Consider the following 23,434-nt stretch of genomic DNA (forward strand, 5'->3'; position numbering starts at 1 on the left):
GCGGAGTTGGAGAATTCTAGCAAACTGTAAACACATTCTTGTGATAAATCCCCTATTTTGATGCTATTGTTTCCTTTCCTTTGTAGCATCTGTGAACAGTAGAAAAGATAAGTCACTGAGAATTATGAGCCAGAAATTTGTCATGCTGTTTCTTGTCTCCAAAACCAAGATTGTCACTCTGGATGTAGCTGCCAAGATACTGATAGAAGAAAGCCAAGACACCCCAGACCATAGTAAATTTAAAAGTAAGAATCTTTGCCTACATCCATTTATCAGCACCCAAATGGTGGGATTTCATAAGTTGGTATTTTCTGCCTCTGAGATTAAAAACATATATATTGTTTTTTGGGGGGAAAACGTACTCCTTCCTCGCTCATAAATGTTCTTAGTGCTATAAGAGATAAGCTAGTCACATAGTAGAATTCCCATTAAATTTCTATCAGCAGCCTTTTCCTCAGTGGCTACAGTGGGCAGTAAGAAGCAGAAGGCCATCCTGAGTTCAGCAGGGAGGGTATGGATTACTTTGCATTTCTCTTTAGAGATAGAATTTCTGAGTTTTCTTTCCCCTTTTCTTCCCCACCCCCTTGCCTACTCTCAGAAGGGTGGAGATGAAAATTGTCTACAGGTAAGAGCCAGAGGAATGGCCAGGGTCGGGTGGTGGGACATGGCCACCTCAGTGGGAGATGTTTCTACGTGTCACACCCACGCCCAGTACATGCTCCTTCACAGTAGAGCTCAGATCCTGAGCCGAGGCCCTGGGAAGTTCTTTTTAAGGCCTGGGAAGCCATGAGCTCATTGTCTAGCTTTGTTTTCAGCTGGAACAGTACCACCTTGTGGGCAAAATGGCTACTTAAAACCCAGCTCCAGAAGGAAGGAGGTGAAAGCCTGATGTTTCTGGACAATTATCCAAACTCCTTTCCTTGATCTAAGCCCTGACATCAAGTGGCTTTCCTACCTGTCAGTTTCTTTAAAAGAAAATATTTTGTGGTTATTGCCCTGCCTATTTAATGTGTTTCCACCCTTTCTGAGATTTTATGTAGTTACACACATTTTTCAGAGGTTTTTTTTCCCTAAACCCTCTTAAGGTTAAGAGAATGCCCATCCCGCTGCTAGGTGGCCAGAATTTCAGGTGAGGAGCTGCTGTCTTCAGCACAGTTGTACCTCATGACCTTGAGTCCTGGGCACTTGTGCGCCCTGGGATGTGGCCTTGCAGGAAGCCCGGGGAATCCCTGTCATTTTCACAGGCCAGCTGCCTGTGAAGCAGGTGCCACCATCTCCTGCTGGGAGAAACTCAGAGCAAGTGTTTGATGTGCCACATATCAGAACTACAGTTATTAAGCCTTTAATCATTTCCTCCCTTGGTGTTTTTGTAATCACACGCTCCCTGCCTATCACCAGATGCCCTCTTGTAAGAGGTGTGAAGTTGTGAGAATGGAAGGACACAGTGACCTTCCTTTAATATGTGTCTTCAGATACAGCAGATCCATAAATCTCAGGTGATTTTATGACAGTCATTGGTCTCATCCCACCCCACAGCTCTCCTCTTGAGGTTTATGTGGTGTCTGAGAAAACATGACCTGTCACATAAATGAAAATGTAATGGTGTCGCAGATGGCATGACCGTAATTGTTGCGTTTTTTATATCTTTAAGCAAAGGTACGGCGCCTCTATGACATAGCCAATGTTCTGACCAGCTTGGCTCTGATAAAGAAAGTGCATGTGACGGAAGAACGGGGCCGGAAGCCAGCCTTCAAGTGGATCGGGCCTGTGGACTTCGGCGCCAGTGGTAAGGAGGCATGATTTTGCCTGGGACCTGTTTTATTGCAATCCCTGAGTCTTTTTCTAAGTCATGCTTCCACTATACGGTGAGACTGATCTTCCTTTTCTATAGCCCATGTTGCATACAAAATTAGGCTAATGACTTCACCCTTGAAACTATCGTTAGCCTAAAAATAGTATGTGCTGGTTGGCTCATACACAGTAGGAAGGAAAATATGAGAAGCTTATTCTCATGAGAATTCCTATAACCATGAGAGTTCCTGTAACCATTCAATTATAGCTCTTTGTAACTTTTTACTTTGCTCTTCCTCTTTCTTCCTCTTTCATGGAAGTTTGAGACAGAATTAAAAATGACACTTTCTAAATTCCAGTTGGTTTCTACATTAGCAGAATAAAATTTTGTTTTCCACTGAAATCCCAAATAACATAAAAATTACATTACGTACTATCACAAAACTGATAGGTAGTAAGATTGGTTCTAAAAATAGCATGGATATAATGAAACACCTTTTTTGTGATTCATTTAAAAAGTTACAGCTGTCATAATTTTACTAAACTGGAGTGAAAGAGGGTATTATCTTCTGCTTAAATCGCAAGTAATATTTGAGCACCAGGTACTTTACATATAGCTGTGCTGCCTGGGAAAAAGCCATTAAAGTTGTTTTTAAATTATCCTTTCAGTTTTGGTATTAGCAGTATAAATCCATGCCACTTAGCTCAGGCTTATAAAAGATACAGCTCTCTACCTCACTTGAAACACATAATTCGCTTTGGATCTAGATGAAACCACTTAAAATTAAGTATCACTAATTCAACCCAGGGAGTGTGTACTGAGTGTGGACTGTGTGCCGATTACTATGCTACATGTCATGAGAGATGTAAGATGTGTGTGATGCATTTTCTGTATTATATTTTCATAGAATATATGACCTTGCCATTTTTTTGCTTCTCTACCCTTGGCTTCTATTATTTTCACCTATGAAGATGTCCTCTTCAACATTAAAAATGCAGTCATGCATCCCTTAATGATAGGCATACATTCAGAGAAATGTGTCATTCAGCAATTTCATCTCCATGCAAACATCTCACAGTGTACTTCGACAAACTAAGACTACTACAGAGTCACTAGGTAATATACTCTTAGGGACCACTGTGGTATGATGTATATCTCAGCCTTCACAATCTGGCTCAGATAATCGGCTCTTCCATGATATTTTCCAGGCAAGCAATTGCAATTTAATATTAGGTTCTTTTACTGGATGGAGTTGATAACCATGACACTGCCCTTGCCTTACACGTTTGGGGCCAGACATCATTATTCATCTTTCATCACTTCACAGTACCAAGAACAGGACCTTACTTGCTTTGGTTGGCTATGAGCTTTTATTGAAGGTGAATAACTAACATATATTTGGACGTTTGAGAGCAATTAAGTGCTAGATAGGGTGGCACTGGCTCTATGAAAATGCAGAGAATACCCATTAAGTTCTGATCGTCTGTTGGGGTTCGGAGGGGTGAAGAAATAGCATATAAGGACACATCTGTTCTAAGCTGGAGAAATGAGCTACCTTGATTTAAGTGGAAAGCATAGACAGGGAATAAATGAGAAAAAATACTGGGACTATGTTTGGAAGGCCTCAAGAGTTAAGCCAAGAAAATTGTATTAGATGTAATAGGCAGAAGTGACAAGAGTCTTTGGATATGAAGATTGAAAGAGAGAGGAGACTAAAAGGTGATGATGGCTCAAGAAAATGAGATTGCTGGTCAGGGAACTGGCTTGGAGAGGCCCTGCTCTTGTGCATAACCCCCGGCCAGCATCTGCAATATCTGCAATCTGATGTGGGAAAGACAGTTCAGGGCCAGGCCAAGAATCTCAAATTGAACCTATTATCTCTATCCTTTAGAAACCTGGCCCTCTGTGTTCCCCAGCTCTGTTACTGTGATAACATCAGTAACCCAGAAACCAAGTTTGGAAGTCCAAGTCACCTCTCATTGACTTGATTCCTTCTCCTTCACCTCTTGAGTAGCAGTTCCTCACAGTTACATTTCATAAATATTTCTTCTTTGTTTCCTTCAGCATGACACATATATAGATAGGTGTTTTTTTTTTAACAGCTTTATTGATTTAGATACCATTGGCATATAGTAAATTACATTAAAGGGTTAAAATTTGGTAAGTTTTTTCATATGTAAATCTTAGGTTATGCACATGCTAAATAATCACCATAGTCAAGATACTGAATATATTGATCACCCTCAAAAGTGTCCTGTAAGGCGTGGTGGTACAGTCTGTAATCCTAGTAGTTGGGAGACTGAGACAGGAGGAGCTCAGGTTCAAGGCCAGTCTCAGCAACTTAGCAAGCCCTTGTTTCAAAATACAAAATTCTGAGTGTGTAGCTTGGAGGTATAGAATACCTCTAGGTTTGATACCAGTACCAAAAAAAAGTTGTCTTTTTTTTATTATTATTATTTCCTCCCCGCTAGTCCTCATTCCCATCCTTAGGCAACCACTGGTCTGCTTTCTACCACTCTAAGTTTTGTATGTTTTCTAGAATTTTTTTATAAATGAATTATGTATATTTGATGTCCATTTGTGAATGTGTACTCACAAAAAGTTATTTGTAACTCCACAGTTAATACTCATGGCATTGTCACAGTCGTTTGTAGAAATGTAAAATGGCAAGAAAATTGAGCTGCCTGATGCATACATTCCCAGGTGTGGCTGGACAAGATTTCTTGTTTTAGCTTTGCAGTTTTTTCAGTGTCATGTTTTTACATTTCTGTGCCTTTTTAGTTAGTGGTTTTTCTACCTAAAGTAAATCCCAAGGGTAACATAAGCAAAATAGCTGACTAGAAGCACCCGCTGTACTTTGCTGTACAACAATAGGAAAAGAGAAAGAAAAAAAAAATAGCTATTTTACTGGAATGTTCAAAGCAGAGCACTAGAATATAGTGATGGCAAGAGGTGTAAAATTTTTGTGGAGCACAGAGATACACAATGGCCTTATAAAGAAAGGAACTAAGCACACAGCAGCATTTTCTATCTAGTCTCTCCAAATCAACCCTGAACTAAAGGGGATTCATCCAGTGCCCTGTGAGACTACCAGGAAGATGCCCCCAGAAACGAGGACTGCCCAGCCTAATGGCCCCACTGAGTAGCCCCACTTGCCCTCTAACAGCCCTAAGAGGTTATGTGGATAACCCCACCCTGAGGGACTCATTTCCGCAGAGGTCACTGAAAAACTGTTAGGTGGCCCTGTTGATGCTTTTGCTGCCCTGCAGTCAGCCAAACATCCCTATTCACCTCATCCCCAGCCCTTGGAAATAGCTTAGAAGCCTGCCCCGACCAGTTTGGTTTCCAAAGACCATAGGTAAGGATTAAATGGCCCTATCTATCCATCCATGACCCTGGGAAGTAGTCTTTCCTAAGTGCCCCAACCCATTGGGGCCCCTGGAAAATAGCTGGGTAGCCTCAGCTACCCTCCTTTCAGCCCCAGGAAACATCTGAGCAGCTTTTCCTGAGAAGTTGGCTCCTAGAGCCTATTCTCTTTGCTAAGAAGCTGCACAAATGCTATATTAAAGCACCTACCTGAAACCAAAGCCAACACAGTCTATCTGTCAAAGATAGAACCTATCACCAGGAGAGTCTCACTGGGAAAGCCATACTACAAAATTGATAGCTAATCTGCCAGGTTCACAAAAATCAAAGGCCACAGGAAGCATGAAAAAGAAAAAGGTAATATGATGCCTCCAAAGAAACATAGTAAGTACCAAGAGACTCCAAATAAAAGAAAACCAATGAATTGCCTGACAAAAAATGATTTTTAAAAATGAGATATAAGAGAATATAGACAGATAATTCAGTGAAATTTCAGTTTTTTATGTGAATGAGAAGTTTAGCAGAGGTAGAGATCATAAATATGAACCATTCAGAAGTCTTGCGGCTAAATAACTCAATGAACAAAATTTAAAAATCAGTTAAGAGGATTGACAGCAGACTAGATCAGGCAGAAGAAAGATTTCTGAGCTAAATGACTGGGTTATTTCTTTTGAAATATTTCAAAATATTAATAACAAGAAAAATATAGCCTTTGAAACTTTTAAGATACCTTAACTGCAAGCAAACATTCACATTATGAGTTCACTAGCAGAGAAGAAAAGGGAGCGGTATAGAAAAGCTATTCAGTAAAGAAATTGATGAAAATCTTGAGAAAGATACCAACATCTACTTCCAAAGAAGCTCAAAGAACTCCTAATTAGAATCAGCCAAAACAAGATCCTCTATGAAGTATTCTAGTCAAACTCAAAACTGCAACCAAGAGAGAATTCTAAAAAGAGGAAGAATAGTGTCAAGTCACATTCAAGGAACTCTCCGCTGGACTAAAAGCAGACTTTTCAATAGAAACCTTAATAGCCAGAAGAGACTGGGATGATATACTCAAAATTCTGAAAGAAAGAAAAAAAAAGTCAGCAAGAATAATATACCTAGAAAAACTTTCCTTTAAAACTAAAGACATAAAATCTAAACAAATTCAACACTACCAACCTTTGCAAAAAATGCTCAAGGGAGTTCTATGCTAGAAATAAAAGTATGATACCTGCCACATGAAAACACAGGAAAATACAAAGCTCATTAGAACAGATATGCAAAAGAACAAGAGAAGAGAATAAAACCTTACTAATAAAAATATCACCAAATCAGAAAGTTAAGCAAAAGCAAAGAAAGGAAGAATATACAAATGGGGGGGGGGGGTAACTTAGCAATGGTAACACTGACTACAAGCACATCAAGTTGATCAGTTAAAAACCTGAAAGGATACAAGCAAAACCCAATGATATATGCACCTATTAAAAGACTCACTTCACCAGTAAAGATAAAAATATTCATAAAGTAAAGGGATGAAAAATGATATACCATGCAAATGGAAACCAAAATGAGCAGGAGTAACTATATAAAGCTAACATTAGATCTAAAAGTACTGTCATACAGTAATAGTAAAAAACTTCACTCCACTTTCATCAATGGACATATCCACATAAAAAAAAGTTAACAAAGAAGCTTGATAGTAAAACTGTACTATAGGCCAAGACTCAAATACATAAAGTCAGGAATGAAAAAGGAAACAGTATCACTAATACTATAAATACAAAGGTTCACCAAGGACTATTCTGTATAACTGTAGGCCAACCAATTAAAAAACCTAAAAAGAATGCACAAATTTCTAGACAAATGCAACCTACCAATATTAAACTGTGCAGATATAGAAAATCAAATTAGAAACAAATTATCACTGTTTGCAGACAACATCATTATCTACATGGAAAAACCTAAAGACTTTACACTCCTTCAAAAAAGAAAAACTGTTAAAATGATAAATTCAGTAAGGTTGCCAGGCATGGTGGCACATGCTTGTAATCCTTGTACTTGGAAGGCTGAGAAAGGCAGATCCTGGATCATGGTCAGCCTCAGCTACTTAGTGAGGCCCTTTGCAACTTAGTGAGACCCTGTTTCAAAATAAAGAATAAAAAAAATGGGGCTTGGGATGTAGGTCGGTGGTAGAATACCCCTGGATTCAATCCCCAGTACCACACATAAAAAAAAAAAAAAAAAATTAGGTTGTAAGATACAAAACCAAATACAAAAGTCAATTTTACGCACCAATAACAAAGTTGCTGAAAAAGAGATCAAGAAAGCAATCCCATTCATAATATCTATAAAATATTTTTTAAAAAAATACCTAGAAATTTAACAAAGGAAGTGAAAGATACATAAAAACTATGAAACACTGATGAAGGAAATTGAAGAGGACCCACACGAAAATGGAAAGACATCATGTTCATGAATTGAAAGAATATTGTTAAAATACTCATATTACCCAAAGTGATTCCGTTCATTACCTATCAAAATGTCAATGCCATTCTCTATGTAAATGGAATTTTTAAAAACCCTCCTACGCCAGGTATGGTGGCACATGCTTGTAATCCCCACGCTTGGGAGGCTGAGACAAGAGGATCACGCAGATTCAAAGCCAGTCTCAGCTACTTAGTGAGGCTCTCAGCAACTTAGTGAGACCCTGTTTCCAAATAAAATATAAAATAGGTCTGAGAGTATAGCCCGGAGGTAGAAAGCCTCTGGGTTCTACCCTCAGTTCCACCCAAAAAACACAAAATAAAATAAAAACTCTCCTACAGTTTTGTATGGAACCACAGAAGACACCAAATAGGCAAAACAGTCCTGAACAAAAACAAGAAAGATGGAAGTTTTATGATACTTGATTTCAAATCATACCACAGAGCAGTAATGTTCAGAATAGCATGGTACTGGCATAAAAAGAGACACAGACCAATGGAACAGAATAAAACCCAGAAATAAACCATGTATTTATAGCCAACTTTATTTTCAACTAGCATAGCAAGAACATAAACTGGAGAAAGGAAAGTCTCTTCAATAAATGGTGCTAAAAAATGATAGAAAAAAACTAAGACACCCCCATCACTAAAAAAAGGATCAAAGACTTAAATATGAGATCCGAAACTAAGTCTGAAATGTGTGAATGACCTAAATAGACATTTCTCAAAAGGAGAATATCCCATATAGCCAACAAGTACATGAAAAGATGCACACCATCACTAATCATCAGGGAAATGCCAATCACATCCACAATAAAATGTTATCTCCAATTTGAGTGCCTATGATCAAAAAGATAAAATAATAAATGCTGGCAAGGACGTGATGAATGGAGAACTCTTACACATTGTTGGTGAGATTGTAAACTAGTATAACGATTATGGAAAACAGTGTGGGGCCTCTTCAAAATGGAAATAGAACTGCCATGGGTTCCAGCAATCTCACTCCCGGATCAAAACCCAAACAGGTAGAAATCAGTGTGTTGAAGATGAGTCTACACTCCTGTGTCTTGCAGCACTATTCCCAATAGCCAGGATGCGGAGTCAGCCTAGATGTCTGTCCGCAGATGACTAGCTAAGAAAATATGGTAAATATGCACAATCAACTGTTATTTAGCCATAAAAATAAAAGAATGGGATTCTGTTATTTGCAGCAACATGAATAGAAGTGGAGGTTGTTACATTTTGTGAAACAGGCACAAAACGGCAAATACTTCATCTTCTCATTTGTATGTAGAAGCTAGAAAAAGTAGATCTCAAAAGTAGAAAATAGAATAATGGTTACCAGCCGGGCATGGTGGCTCACGCTTGTAATCTCCGTGCTTGGGAGGCGGAGACAGGAGGTGCGCTGGTTCGGAGCCAGCCTTGCTGGCTTAAGAGACCCTGTTTCCAAATTTAAAAAAATATAAAATAGGTCTGGGAGTGTAGCCCGGCAGTAGAAGGGCTTCCAGGAACCCCAGTACCACCAAAAGAGAGAGAGAGAAAGAGGGAGGGAGGGAAGGAGGGAGGGAGGGGGAGAGAGAGAGAGAGAGAGAGAGAGAGAGAGAGAGAGAGAGAGAGAGAGAGAGAGAGAGAGAGAGAGAGAGAGAGAATGAGAATGAGAATATAATGGTTACCCGAGCTTGGGAAGGGTGTAGGAAGGAAATGATGAAAGGAGGCCTAATAGGTATGGTGAGGCAGTTAGATAAGGGGATTTATTTCTCACATTCTGTACCAATGTAGGATAAGCATGTTTAATAACAATTAACTGTTTCTAGATAGCTGGTAGATTTGGGGTATTTTTCACACAAAGAAATGGTAGCTGAAATGATACATACACCAGTTATCCTGGTCTGATTGTTATATTATTTCCATATATATGAGAGAGAGAGAGTAACTGTACCTCATAAACGTGTCCAATTAGCTTATGAGCTAAATATAAATATATATGATATACATGTAAAAATATTGGATGAAAGCAATAAAAATGGCTCCCAAGCATTGCTGTCTAGTGTCTTCACATGAAAGCAAGCTGTCATATGCCTTATGGGGAGAAAATACATGTTTTATAAATACTTTTTTCAGGCATGAATTACAGTGCTACTGGCCATGAGTTCAGTATTAAATCAACAATTAAGGTGTCTTAAACATGAACATATAAACACAGTTATGTAATAACCTGATAACAACCTTATGGTCAGAGGCTAGCAGGAACTTAATCCTCTATGTCCCCTAGGATCAGTGGTTCAGGTTTTCTGGGGGGGTGCGGGGGGCTTGGTTTTAGGTTTTTTGCTGTTTTGGGTTCTTAGGATTAAATGCAAAGGTATTCTACCTCTGAGCTACACCCCCAGCCCTATTTTATTTTTTAGTTTGAAATGGAGTCTACCTAGGTTGCAGAAGGCCTCAATAAATTGCTGAGGCTGGCTACGAACCTATAATCCTCCTATCTTACCCCCTCAAGTACTGGAATTACAAGCTTGCACCACCATACCTGGCATTCAGTATTTACTAATTCAATGTTAGTAGTGACTTCATAGACTTTAAGTACTATGAATAATGAGAATCACAAATAGTGTATGCCTTTTATCAGAATTTTTTTTTTCCAGTACTGGGGGTAGAACCCAGGGACATTCTACCTCTGACCTACACCCCCAGCCCTATTTTTTATTATTATTTATTTTGAAACAGTCTCACTGAGTAGCTGAGGCTGTCCGCAAACCACGATCCTCCTGACTCAGCCTCCCAAATACTGGGATTACAAGCATGCGCCACCACATCCGGCACCTTTTATCAGACTTTTTATTCACCATAATTATTTTGAGGTTTATTTCTGTTGTAGCGCGTATGAATATTTATTATTATTGAAGAGCATTTTATTGGATAGATATCATACTTTTCATTCACTTGTTGACAGATTTTTTTTTTCAGTTTTGAGCTAGAAATAAAGCCGCTGTTAATATTTGTGCACATGTCTTTCTCTAGTCATACGCTTTTATTTCCCTTGAGTAAATGCTTAGGAGTACAGTGGCTGCATTGAATGCAGAGGGATATTTAAAGTTTTGAGAAAATTCTAGACTGTTTTTCAAGCAGCTACATTTTATGAAAAGTTTTAATTCAACATATCCTTGCCTAGACTGAAAAAACTGAAATAGCTTCAGTTTTTTAAAATAATAACTTAGAATTTTACCCATTCTAAAAGGTGTGTAATGATAACTCATTCTGGTGTTAATTTGCCACTCCACTAATTACTAACGATGCTGATCATCTGTTCGTGTCCTTGTTTTGCCATCCATATATCATTCTTGGTAACATGTCTGCACAGGCTTTTTGCTGCATTGTTGTTGTTACTGTTGAGTTGTTCACTTATTAAATTGAGAGTTCTATATACATTTTACATATGAGTCTTCTATTAGGTAGGTGATTTTCAAATATTTCTTCTCAACCTGTGGCTCTGTCCTTTTATTCTCTTAACAGTGTCTTCTAAATCAGAAAGTCTTAATTTTTAGGAAGTCCAGGAGAGAGAGAGAGAGAGAGAGAGAGAGAGAGAGAGAGAGAGAGAGAGAGAGAGAGAGAGAGAGGAGAGAGAGAGGAGAGAGAGGGAGAGATTGATTTTCAGTTACTGGCTTGACCTATTTTTTTTTTCTCTTTGGTTTTATAATTTCTGAATTTCTAAAAGGAACATTTTTTTTACCTTTACTGTATTATTAAAAACCATAAAGATTATTTTTGTTTCAGTTTTAAAGTTTTATTGATATGAAAGTACATTTTTTAAAATGAAATCTAGCTGGACTTTGTATTCAATCATACACAGTTTATAATTAAACTGTGTATGCTTTGAGCTTAGATGAAATTAGCACAAACAAGCAAGGTGCAAGTGACCATCTGGACAGCAGGGTTGATTATCTGAGTCTACATGGAAAGTTCTGTCTTGACCTCACAATAAATAGGCGCCTTTAAACATAAAACGGGCCTCCAAGGCCCAACCTTCTATTATCCTCACTGTTCTGCAGCATTTCAGCCATGAAGTCTGCTGACCTTATTCCTTTAGTCACTTAGTAACTGAGCTTCCTGCTGAATAAGAAGGAAATAATAAAGTATAATAGAAAATAAAGACTCTTCTACTCATTGCCCTAGAGCTTTGGCATAAGAGGCTGCGCTCAATTAATCTTGAAAGTGAATCTCAAAATATGCATGTCAGGCTGAGCATGGTCAGGTTTTCCTTTGATACTCTCTGCCCCAACAGAGCATTAAAATGTCAGGCCCATTCTAATTTGTGTTAAAGAACATCTTGCTCTACTTTTGTTGCAGTTCAGATAATTTTAGACTATATATGGATTCATTCTCACTTTATAGTCATCCACTAACTTTAACAGAAAACGAGTACATGGAAAGAAATTGGGGTTTGAGACAAGGCTCATAAAATTCCTTGGATTGTTTTAGTTTTTTATTTATAGGTAACTCCATTCCAATTATAGGTTCAAAGCCATCTCTTAAAAAGACTAAAATTATCCTGAATTACAGCTGGATAACACCACCACCCATCCTCTCATTTATTTAGATGAAGAACTAGTGGATGTTTCTGCATCTGTCTTACCAGAGTTGAAAAGAGAAACATATGGCAAGATTCAAGTCTGTGCAAAACAGAGGCTGCCGCGTTACGGTTCCTTTAACACAGTTCAGATTCCTGAGAGAATCCAAAGGAAAGTGAGCTCGGAACCCAGCAGCCCTCACAGAGAAGAACAAGGTATCTACCCTGGCTTACCCCACAGAATCCATCATTGCCCTGTGACCACAGCCCTGGCATTTTAATTGCTATTACTCTCTAGACCCCACCAGGACTTTTCCCTTGCCTGAAATAAGACAATTATTGGCAGCAAAGGAGATGCCGACTTCACAGTGTGTGAACATGTCCCGCGCCTGAAATTGATCTGGCCAGCCTTGATCAATTGGTTTGCCATGGTTGGCCTGTTTGATGTATCTCCGAAATCCATCAGATGTACAAAGCAACACTTATTTTGTTTTCTTAGTAATTCTTAATGAGACCTGAATTCGCCAGCAGGTAGCTTCTGGAAATTTCTCTCTGAATCAAAACCAGAACAGATTTGAGATAGTCTAATCCCTGAGCTCTGAATCATGAATTCTGCTGTATATAATTGGTATGCACAAGACTCTTGCTACATTTGTTAACCTTCATTTTGCTTTTCAGGATCAGGTGGTTATTCCTTAGAAATTGGAAGTCTGGCAGCTATCTACAGACAGAAAACAGAAGATAATTCACAGTAAGTACTCTTTAAAAACTCTGAGTGCATTCTGTTTTATTTCCTCATGTTAATTTTGATTAAATTTGAGATGTCACCCATCAAAAGTTAAAATTTAAAACATCCATTTTTTTAAATTAAGAATTGATCATTTTCCATTTGTACCAACATTGCAAAAAGAGCATCAGGGACATTAAAGTCTGAGAAATTCATCCTCTGTGTTAGCATGTAGACAGCAAAATGAAAAGGCAAATAAATATAAGCCAGGTGTGATTGCACACAACTGTAATCCTAATACTTGGGAGCCTGAGACAATTTAGTGAGGCCCTTCACAACTTAGTGAGACTCTTGTTTCAGAAATAAAAAGTAAAGTAGGGCTGGGAGTGTAGCTCAGAGGCAGAATGCCCCTGATTTTAATCCCTAGTTGTTACACACACACACACACACACACACACACACACACACACACTCAAGACAAATATACTGAAGAACGGGGAAAAAGCCACTACTAACATGACACTGAGAAATAAATGATACAACTGAGTCCTGTGAAGCACTTGGTTGTCATTATCATAACTACTTTCGTCTACTAACTACCAGGTCCTGTTTCAGCAGTTTTGATGTTCAATGACCCATCTGTTTGTGATATTTTTTTTTTCCAGTACTGGGGATGCAACTCAGGGGCCTTCTACCTTTGAGCTACACCCCCAGCCCTAATTTTTTATTCTTTATTTTAAAACAAGGTCTAAGTTGTGGAGGGCCTTACTAAGTAAATGAAGCAGTACATGAACCACAGTCCTCCTATCTCAACCTTGATCATGACAATCTTTGGAGGCCCCTACAGTTATTCTCATTTCACAGACAGGAAACTGAAACCCAAAGAGGTTACGTGACTTGTTCAAGGTCACACTACTAATTAGAGATAGAGCTAGGATTCACATTCAGGCCATCCAACTCAAATATGGGATCTGATTTTGAAGGAAATCATATAACCAGAGAAAGGAGGAGGAACACTAAAGATGAAATGAATGAGATTTTTAATGACAGCTATGGGAAGAAACAGAGTCAGGGAGTAGAGGGACAAAAGCCGATGAGTTTGGCTGTCATGACTTGTCCAAATAGAACAGTAAAGGAGATTCCATTCATAAGAGCAAGAGTACAGGTCAGGAAGGCAAAAAGCTTTGAAAGCCCAGGAGAAGAATTTGGATTCACCAGACAGATGGTAAAGAACTATTGCAGGTTCCCTGAAGATCTCTCTGGCAGCTTTAAGCAGGTGGGATTGGATGGAAGTAGAGCAGGGACCCTGATGAGCAGATCACAGAACATCCGTGGTGGTTCTCACCTCACCTGCTGTGCGGCAGATCTGAGCCCTGTCAGCTGGAGACTTTGAAAGAAAAGGAATTCAGTGCAGGACAGTGAGTCAGCAAGACTCGATGAAGCCAAGGAAGACATCAGAAAGAGCACCCGGGGGGATTAGTGATGGTGATATTGCTGGTGGAAATGGGGAGGTTGAGGGCAGAGGGCTGGAGTCGGTGGTTTGTACCCTCAGTGTGGGCCTGTTGAGTTTCACAGAGCTGAGTAATACCAGTTCCTCACTCAGGGAAGTCAGAGAAGTGAATTTATCTCTGCAGCCCAGTACACTCTATTTTGTTCCCAGGAGCAAAATGGGTCTCTATTCCATCAGAAGGGCTAAAAGAAATGCCTGTCCTCTACTTACCATTTATTAAAATTGATTTCCTTCATCTGTTTCTAAAAACATACTAAAAGCATAAATAGGCAGCTGCATATTGAGAGGTTTTTCATATAAAAGGCCCAGAAATCACTTATAATCTAGAGTATTAAACTTAGTTTTAAATGTATGTTGCCTAAAAATTCTGCAGTAATTCTGTAGTCTCAGACTGAGCAGAATTGGACAAGAATGACAGAAAACAACTATAAAGTAGATAAGCTTATTGCCTGACTTGTTGCTCACTTTATTTCATGCTGGATTTGAGACAAACTGAACTAGTATTTCTCTAGATCAAAATCTGGCCCGGTCTCTGTCTGGTCTCTCACAGTTTCCAAGAACATGGGCTTTTCCATCAAACAGATGTGCAGTGATTCCCAGTGTCACCCCTTTAGAGCTAGTCACCTCAGGCAGGTTGGTCAGCCTCTGAATTTCAGTCTTGCTCACTATTAAACTGGGGGCAATGAGTATAGCTATTACTGCAATAATAGTGTAAAATTATTATAGTATTATGCTAATCATAAAAGTTTCTATGTGCCTGGGAAGGGGAGAAGTGCTTGGTAATGGATAACTATTAGGTGTGAGAAAGACAGGAGGAGCCAGTGTTAGCTGTCACCCAATAACCCCCAATTATTGGTGCCCCCATTTCATCCTTAACCATCCTTCCAGAGTGTACCCAGTTACCTGAATTAACTAACAGGTGCCCAGGGAGTACATCTGAGATCAGCCCCAGCAGTATCACCTCACTCCTGATTTGTAGGGCTCTCTTAAGCACAGTCAAGAGCTGGTAGACCATGGGAACTCAATAATACTCATTGTGTGTCTTTCTATTACAGGGCAGAAGCCTTTGCTAGTAAGAAAGTAGTGCCCCCAGCGAGCAGCTTGGACTCTGTTCTCCCTGTTGACTCAGAATACTGTGTTAATCCTTTGGCCCAAGTGTTCTCTGTTGCTCAAACAGACTTGCAGGCGTTCTCCGTGCAGAATGGTCTGAGTGGACAAGTAGGGGTCCCCCATGCTGCTCCCGCCTCTGATGCAGATGGTATGAAGCCAGCTCTGATTGCCAGCCAGCCCCTGGTGTACGTGCCTTCCACCTCACTCTTCATGCTGTGTGGGAGCCTGCGGGAGGGACCGTCCCCAGTGTCAGAGAAGGACGGCCAAAGCACGGAGGCCCCGACACCCTCAGCTCAGAAGCGCCTGTGTGAGGGGAGGAAGCCCCAGAAGGAGGATGAGCCCGCTACTAAAAGACAAAGCCGGGAATCTGAAGATAGTCCCTTATCCCTAGTCATGCCCAAGGTAAGAGAATGTGGGTGGCCATGTCTGGTGGCATTTCCTCAGCCCTGAGCTTCTTAATGAGACAAACAGATACTAAGAAGCAACAAAGTCTGAAATATAAGGATATTTTATGTTAAGCTTTGGGCTGGCTCTTCCAAAAATCTTGCCACAGGATAGTACTGATGAAAAATGTTTTTTTTTATAAAAGTCACACCTTTTAGAAAATGCCAAAAGGTATAAAGAAGAAAAATTAAAACATCTGTTAACTCATTGCCACTATGTTTGTAAATTTCTTCCCAATTTATTTATTTATTTATTTATTTTTCGGGTCTGGGGATGGAACCCAGGGGCATTCTACCTCCGAGCTACACCCCCTGCCCTATTTTTTATTCTTTATTTTGAAACCGGGTCTCACTGAGTTGCAGAGGACTTCACTAAGTAGCTGAGGCTGTCCGCGAACCGCAATCCTCCAGGTCTCAGCCACGCCTGGCTCCAATTTTCTTTTATATACTTTTTAAAACTAGTTGGGATCACTGCTGTAAATCATCTCAGGCCAGGACATGGCTGAGTTCTAGAGTCAGGATTGTGGGTTCTGGCTGGCAGTGCAGTGCTGGGCCAGCTCTCTTCACTGCTCAGCATCTCCCTAGCTACAAAATGATAAAAACAAAAACATCAAGCCGGGCGTGGTGGCGCACGCTTGTAATCCCCGCGCTTGGGAGGCGGAGACAGGAGGATTGCGCAGGTTCGAAGCCAGCCGCGCTGGCGTAAGAGACCCTGTTTCAAAAATATAAAATAGGTCTGGGAGTGTAGCCCGGAGGTAGAAGGGCTTCCAGGAACCCCAGTACCACCAAAAACAAACAAACAACAAAAAAAAAATCCCCTGTTTAGTAGCCATGCAGAGGTTAATGAGAAATGAGCAGTTAAACTGTCAGAAGAGAAGCATCATCCTTATAGCAGTTTGCAACAGGGGAGGGAGGCACAGTGCTTAGAAATCATTCCATTAATTAAGAACCTTTCTCCTCCGTGAAGACTGACAAGCATGTGTCTTATGTTAGGATGGCTTTGAGCCACCCTACAGTTCTCAGAAGGCCCCAAAAGACTTTAACACACATGCCCTTTTTATTTTATTTATTTATTTGTGTGTGTATGTGTGTGTGTGTGTGTATGTGTGTGTGTGTGTGTGTGTGTGTCATACTCCCAGGCCTGCTTTATTTTTTATTTTGAAAGAGGGTCTCATTAAGTTGTGGAGGCTGGCCACAAAACTTCGACTGTCTTTTCTCAGCCTTCTAAGTACTGTGGTTACAGGTGTGTACCACAACACCCAGCCTGTAATTCCCACTATGTGTTACCAGCTCAGACATTTATTTCACATTGTAAACACCATGGCCAGATTTCCATTATTCTTACAAGTCATGAGCTTACAGATACACATGGCATGGCATGTTCATACTACTTCTATGAACAGGCTGCAAATAGCTGACATCCGTGAATAGCTCTGTTTTACCTTATTGTCAGTGTGTTCGGTGTTGTGAAAAAGCTGTTGTGAGACTAGCATTTGACTTGCTTTTCTGTCTCCTGGTTTGGCTGTGCTTAGAAATCCTCAGGTTTCACAGACCTCGCCTTTCCCAAGACTGTGGGAAGCAGGGGGCCTGCACCCCTGGAGGACACTCCTGTGAACAACGGTCAGCTCCCGGCTACAGAAGAAGTTTCAGGAAAGGCTACAGCCAACTGCTTCATTTCTTCTGAATGTGGAAATCCTTCAACAAACACAGCTGCTGAAAAGCCTCCAAAAGAAAATGAAAGCACCAAAGAGCCCTCTTTGCTGCAGTGTTTTTACGTACAGTCTCCAGCCGGTAAGGGGGGACCATTATGACTTAGGGTCCCCGTGGTGGTGCTGAAACCATAAGTAGGACTTTATAAGTTTTTTGTCTCACCTAACCAAGCAGTTCATTGATGTGCTACCCTGTTGCCTCTGCACCACGTCACTCGTGGCCTCCTCCTTTCCCCATCTGTAAGATGAAGGACAAGCCTGCTCTGTTTCATCACGAATGCAGGATAACAGAAAAATAATTAGGGCAGAGGTTTTTGGGGGTTTTGTTTTTTGTTTTAAATACAAGCTGGGCATAGTGGCACACAATTGTAATTCCAGCATTCAAGAGGCTGAGACAGGAGTATCACGGTTCACGACCAGCCTTAGCTACTTAGTGAGGACCTCCACAGCTCAATGAAACCTCGTTTCAAAATAAAGAATAAAAAATAGGGCTGGGGGTATAGCTCGGAGGTGGTACTGCAAAAAAAAAAAAATACAGTAGACATCATTTGGTGAAAAAGCACAGCACACGTAAAAGATGGTTTTATTTTGAGAATTCAGAATAATAGTAAGAACCTGTCGGCCATCATGTGCAGACACCGTTCTGATCTCGAGTGTCTAGAAGTGCTTAGTACATCCTCATCATCATGATACAGAGTAAGAGGGCTTGACACATAAAGCCACTTATTATCTGAGTGAGCTTAAGACAAGTATTCAGCCATCATCAGTGGTAAAACAGCAATAGTATTAGCACCTGCTGGGAAAATTGAATTAGATTTAATAAGTCTAAAGGACTTTAGAAGCCGGATGTGGTGGCGCACACTTGTAATCCCAGCATTTGGAAGGCTGAGACCGGAGAATCGCGGTTTGCAGACAGCCTCAGCTACTTAGTGAGGCCCTCTGCAACTCAGTGAGACCTGGTTTCAAAATAAAGAATAAAAAATAGGGCAGGGGGTATAGCTCTGAAGTTGAATGCCCCTGGGTTCCATCCCCAGACCAATAAATAAATAAATAAATAAATACATACATACATACATACATACATACATACATACATACATACATACTTTAGAATACTAGTGCCTGGTACTAAGTAAGATTCAGTGAATGCTGTCATATTTCTAATTAATCCAAAATTACAATAGAAATCTAACTTTTAAAGTGGGTGTGGTTGCTTGCACTTGCAATTCCAGTACCTGGGAGGCTGAAACGAGGATCACAGGTTTGAGGGCAGCCTCACTAAGTAATGAGATTCTCATCAACCTAGTGAGACCCTGTTTCAAAATAAATAAAAAATAGGGTTGGGGTGTAGCTTAGAGATAGAATGCCCCTGGATTCAATCCCCAGTACCACAAAAAAAAAATTTAATTTTTAGATATATTCTTGGGAGGCTGAGTCAGGAGAGTCACAATTTTGAAGCAAGCCTCAGCAATTTCACAAGGCCTGCAGCAACTTAGACTCTGTTTCAAAATAAATAAAATAGGGCTGGGGTTAATAGCTCAGAGGTAGAATGCCCCTGGTTTCAACACACACAAAAATTATCCACAGATATTTTCTGTGAATAGAAAAAGATATTTTCTATGGATTTTTTTATTCAAAAAATTTTAAATTGATTTTCCTCGATTTCTTACTGACTTAACCTTGACCTGCCTGAACAGACTTAGGTTGGCTTTTGTTTACTATTCACTATTTTTCCTTTACCTCTGAATGCTTACTCTAAACCAGTGCTCACTGTTGGGGGTACTATGAAGAGCAAAAGCACACTCATCTGCTGCTGAATGAAAATGATGGCCCATCATAGGGATTTTTTTTTACTTTTTCTCAGCAACAGACCATTAGACAGTACAAGGAGGCCTGTGGGTTCCTCTCCAAAATGTTTACCAATGCAGAGAATTGAACATAAACAATTATAAAAGGCCCATTATATTTGAAAATATTTATAGTAATAAAGATGTGGCAGCATATCTAAAATAATAAAATATAATATATATTAAAATAAGAATGTGGCAGCATATCTAAAATTGCCATTCTTTCAAAGTTGTTATGAGTTATACAAAATAATATTCTGATAAATCGACAGTAACTATGAAGAGATGTGAACCACTTCTACTTTTTTCCAATGGCAAAGTCAAAGTACTGTTGTGATTTGTTCCATATGATCATCTTTGAGGGAAATATAAACTTTCACTAAAAAGTTCATCAGAAGTCAGGCATGGTACCCGCACACTTGTAATCCTAGTACTTGGGAGGCTGAGACAGGAGGATCACAGGTTTGCAGCCAGCCTCAGCTACTTAGTGAGGCTCTCAGCAAATTAGTGAGACCCTGTTTCAAAATCAAAAGAATAAAAAATAGGGCTGGGAGTATAGCTCACAGGTAGAATGCCCCCGGGTTTAATTCCCAGTACCGCAAAAAAAAGTTCATCAAAATATATAATTTATTTCTATCCAAGTTTCACTTTTCCTCCTTATTTTGGGTTCAGTGGAACTCACACTCAGAATCCTCCGCAGGCATCAGCCAGGTGATCATGTAGGTAAACGTGGGGGGTAGTCTTGGCCACCGATGTGAGGGAGCCACGTGGGCTAGAAGAGCAAAGAAAGGGGGTTTGACCTGGTGGGGTGGAGAAGCTCCCGTCATTCATCGATGTCATAGATGCCCATTGGGAAAGGTCAGTAGGGACGTAAGCATTCTGGGATCTTTATAGCACATGATTTTTGCTCTGTTCTGCATCTCTTTCAGGATTGAATGGTTTCAATGTGCTCCTGTCTGGTGGCCCATCCCCCCACACCATGGGACCATCCTCTGGTCAGCTGCCGTCCTTCGGCCTTCCTTACATGGTCCTACCATCTCCGTCTCTGGGCCCTTTTCCTGTTCTCTACTCTCCCTCCATGCCTGGCCAGATTTCGGCTGCTCCTGGCACTCTCCCAAACACCGGGCCTGGGAATTTCAGCCTGCCCGGCCTTGGATCTACAGCACATCTACTCATCAGCCCTGCAGCCATGGTTAATCCAAAGTCATCTACACTCCCTCCTGCAGAGGCTCAGCCCCCGCTGCACCTGAGCCCGGTGATGTCAAGGTCTCACAGCACCATCCAGCCTGAGTCCCCTGTGTTCATGGGACATCCAGTCTCAGTAGTAAAAGTACAACAGGTGAGTCCCAAAGACTCCATCGCTCTGTGGGGGATGTATTGACATTTAGTTTGCTTTCATTTCAGCCCAAGGACTGTAGGACAGAGGCATTGGGTCAGGTTCTACTTGGTTTCCACTGTGTATCCAGAGTTGTCTGCTTAATATATAAAGCGAGAGGTGCTAAAGCAAAAATAATTTTTGTCAGTTTTCATTCTGTTTCCTACAATTAGAAAGAACCTATTTTAGGCATAGATAAGGGATATTTCTGAGGCATGCCACATGCTCATATGATTTAGGTAATCTCTAAGCTTTTACTTCATTGGATCATTTAAGGAAACTATCCAATATTTTAATTGTACAGCTGGGAAACAAAGGTCTTGAAACTAGTTCAGATTCTATATAAATATATAAAAATATACTTATGTAATTAATCACTAATGTATTTATCCTTCAAACTCTGTCATTGAATATTTGTTCAGAGTGATTACTTTACTCTCCCAGGGAAAGTTATATTTGGCCAAAAGTATTTTAGAAAAGTTTATTCAGAGGCTGAGGAGTTTGCTAAGATATTGAAATAATCATGTTTTTAAACAAGATAATTATGGCATATACAATAATTTATATGCTTTCATATATTATATTACATTATAAGTGTGTGTGTGTGTGTGTGTGTGTGCGCGCGCGCGCGCACGTGTGTGCTTTTGTTTCTTGGCAATGCTAGGGGTTGGACCCAGGGATCACCAGTTATGACCCAGGCCCTGATCTAGAGGGAGTGAAGATAGAGCAATAAACAGGATCATCACCTTTGCCATTGTGGGGTACATTATGGGGATAAGTATTTAACACACAAGAATAATAAGTATTACAAGTAAACAAAAATAGCCACATACATACACTATATACTTGCTCTTTCCTTTGTGTGTTGTAGTATTACAAAGAGCATCTCAACTAATTCTTAGAAACTATAAAGTTAGCCAGGTGTGGTGGTGCACACTTGTAATCCCAGGACTTGGGAGGCTTTGACAGGAGGATCGCAGGTTCATGGCCAGCCTCAGCTACTTAGACCCTTTGCAGCTTAGTGAGACCCCCGTTTCAAAATAAAATAAGCCAGGCGTGGTGTCACACGCTTGTAATCCCAGCATTCGGGAGGCGAAGATTGGAGAATCGTGGTTCACATACAACCTCAGCTACTTAATGAAGCACTTCACAACTCAGTGAGACCCTGTTTCAAAAATAAAAAAGCACTTAAAAATAGGGCTGGGGGTGTAGCTCAAAGGTATAATGCCCCCCCTGGGTTCCATTCCCAGAACCACAAAAAATAAAAAATAAAATGAGTAAGTCGGGCATGGTGGCACATCTTTGTAATCCCAGTATTTGGGAGGCTGAGACAGGAGGATCATGGTTCACAGACAGCCTTAGCTACTCAGTGAGGGCCTTTGCAACTCAGTGAGACCCTGTTTTCAAAATAAAGACTAAAAAATAGAGCTAGTGGTGTACCTCGGAGGTAGAATACCCCTGGGTTCGATCCCTAGTACTGCAAAATAAAATAAATAAAAAATAGGGCTGGGGATACAGCTCAGAGGTAGAATGTCCCTGGGTTCAATCTCCAGTACCACAAAAAAAAAAAAAAAAGAAACTATAAAGCTGGTACTTTCATTATTCCTATTTCTACTATATTGACAAAGTAACTGAGGGACAGATGGGTTAAGTAACTTGCCCAAGATCACAGTAGCTATGAGGGGACAAGAGAGACCCTAGCTTAGACCCTGACCACATCTGTAACCTCGTTGGTAGGCTGCTTTATGCACCTAAGACAAACCCGAGTTGCATTTGTAGCCCAGGTTGTGCGGTGCACAGCTGGGGCGAGTGTGGCAGGAGAGTGGAGGAAACACCGGCACCAGGTCATGACGAGAAGGTCGAGAATGGGCTTCCGCTCAGAGATGGTACAGTTTGACTTCACTTGTCATTTTGTTCTTTCTACTTTTAGTCACCCGCTCCAGTGACCCCCAAGAGCATCCGACGCACACATCGGGAGACCTTTTTCAAGACACCTGGCAGCCTTGGGGACCCTGTTCTTAGGAAAAGAGAAAGGAATCAGTCACGAAACACCAGCTCAGCCCAGAGGAGACTAGAAATCCCCAGCAGCGGGCCTGACTAACCTGGCACCTGGGCAGGTGGGATGGGATCAACCCACCCGGATTTCCCCATGTCACAGGCTATGTTCTAAGTGGAACGCAGACCATTCGGTCCTCAGCTCGTGTCCTTGCTCTCTCGTTTATGCACTGGTTCTGTTAACTTCCCAACATCATGGATCACCTATTTTCCTGAAATGATTACTATTAACTGCATTTAATACCAGCTGGAGTTCAGACTCTGCATGGGGTCACGGTGCCCACACTGACTGACAGGTGTGGTTTTGGCTCAAGAATTATCCGATTGCTGGAAGTAAATCTGAACAGGCTGGTGGAGCCCTGCGGTTTTTCTGAAGGGGGCGGCTGTCTAGCACTTAAGCAGGGTGAGGGTTCTCGCTGTGTACTTCCACTTGCCCTGAGCAAAGCTGTGGTGAGAGCATTTTCT

At 40.6% G+C, this 23,434-nt stretch overlaps 1 protein-coding gene across 1 annotated transcript in view; it reads left to right on the forward strand.

Annotated features, from left to right (window-relative positions):
- The window catches only part of E2F7 (E2F transcription factor 7), a gene marked incomplete at its 3' end in the record, with an annotated part of 44,428 nt that extends 21,413 nt beyond the window's left edge, over nucleotides 1–23,015 (forward strand). Inside the window, exons 6-13 of the mRNA XM_080705782.1 lie at nucleotides 87–245; nucleotides 1,652–1,786; nucleotides 12,224–12,409; nucleotides 12,872–12,944; nucleotides 15,486–15,942; nucleotides 17,516–17,774; nucleotides 20,469–20,878; nucleotides 22,845–23,015. Coding sequence (XP_080561908.1) covers nucleotides 87–245; nucleotides 1,652–1,786; nucleotides 12,224–12,409; nucleotides 12,872–12,944; nucleotides 15,486–15,942; nucleotides 17,516–17,774; nucleotides 20,469–20,878; nucleotides 22,845–23,015 — 1,850 coding nt within the window. The remainder of the gene's footprint in view (nucleotides 1–86; nucleotides 246–1,651; nucleotides 1,787–12,223; nucleotides 12,410–12,871; nucleotides 12,945–15,485; nucleotides 15,943–17,515; nucleotides 17,775–20,468; nucleotides 20,879–22,844) is intronic.
- Nucleotides 23,016–23,434: the final 419 nt, after the last annotated feature.

Source organism: Muscardinus avellanarius (assembly GCF_963383645.1).
Source record: "Muscardinus avellanarius genome assembly, chromosome: 11".
Lineage (NCBI taxonomy): Eukaryota > Metazoa > Chordata > Mammalia > Rodentia > Gliridae > Muscardinus > Muscardinus avellanarius.